The sequence below is a fragment of the Perkinsus marinus genome (genome assembly GCF_000006405.1).
Source record: "Perkinsus marinus ATCC 50983 genomic scaffold scf_1104296952682, whole genome shotgun sequence".
In the NCBI taxonomy this organism is placed as follows: Eukaryota; Perkinsozoa; order Perkinsida; family Perkinsidae; genus Perkinsus; species Perkinsus marinus.
Window position 1 is genome coordinate 1 of NW_003208823.1, and position 980 is coordinate 980.

The 980-nt window shown below is 38.6% G+C and overlaps 1 protein-coding gene across 1 annotated transcript; it reads left to right on the forward strand.

Moving 5' to 3' along the window:
- Positions 1-203: 203 nt before the first annotated feature.
- Positions 204-533, forward strand: Pmar_PMAR023504 (casein kinase ii, alpha chain, putative; the record flags this gene model as incomplete). The annotated part of the gene is made up of 2 exons (XM_002776940.1): positions 204-314; positions 363-533. Coding segments are annotated over 2 exons (282 nt in total), but the record flags the coding sequence as incomplete, so codon positions are not given.
- Between the last annotated feature and the right edge of the window lie 447 nt (positions 534-980).

Below are 980 nucleotides of genomic sequence, written 5' to 3' on the forward strand. Positions count from 1 at the left end.
TAGTAGTAGTAGTAGTAGTAGTAGTAGTAGCTTTTGAGCGTTGATATATACTCTGCTATTCTGAGGTATTCACTTCGCAATTGGGAAGAGCCTGTATTCGGAATTCTGTAAACTTTCTCCTCAAAATAATCAACTATTGTCTCTTCGCTGTGGATTTTTTAACTTTATAATTTTAATACTTATAACATTATAATTTCGCAGAGTTCCGTTTTTTCTGTACATTTTTGATAACTTTTCCTTACTTTTCAGGAATCAGGACAACTACGAAGTAGTTCGAAAAATCGGTCGCGGAAAATATTCGGAGGTCTTTGAAGGTAATACGAGGAGGCGGAGAATTTTTGGTAGATTTTGCTCGTTTGCAGGAATTCGCGTACCGACTGGTGAGAAATGTGTGATAAAGATTCTGAAACCGGTGAAGAAGAAGAAGATTAAGAGGGAAATCAAAATTCTCCAAAACCTATGCGGAGGGACTAACGTGGTAGAGTTGTATGATGTTGTAAGAGATCCCAACTCGAAGACTCCTAGTTTGGTAAGTGGGCAATTTAAGAGGACCGGGGCGCACTGTCGAGATTGTATTCTCAACGTATTCGGTTATGTCGTTCTGAAAGTCTCCCATTGGGGAAATTGTTTGTAGTTGTAGTAGTATATCAGTGCTTATTTAATGGACGTGATGAGCTCATCCGTTCATCCCGTCTCTCGCAGTGGTCGGATTAGAATTGGATATATAATGAAATGGAAAATTTCGACATTTTCCGAGTTTTTTTGTTTTTTTTTTCGAAAAATTGGATTTTTTCCCCCTGCTAGGATTCCTCATCATCATATTGGTAGGCTGTGAGTATAGTTAGCAGTGATTGGTATCTCTGTGTAGTAGTATTCTCAGCGATTCTCGGCGGCCTTTGCAATTTCAATGAGCTCGTATATTCATATCTCCTCTGGTTTTCCCTCACGTCTTTGAGTATGTTGATAATACAGACTTCAAA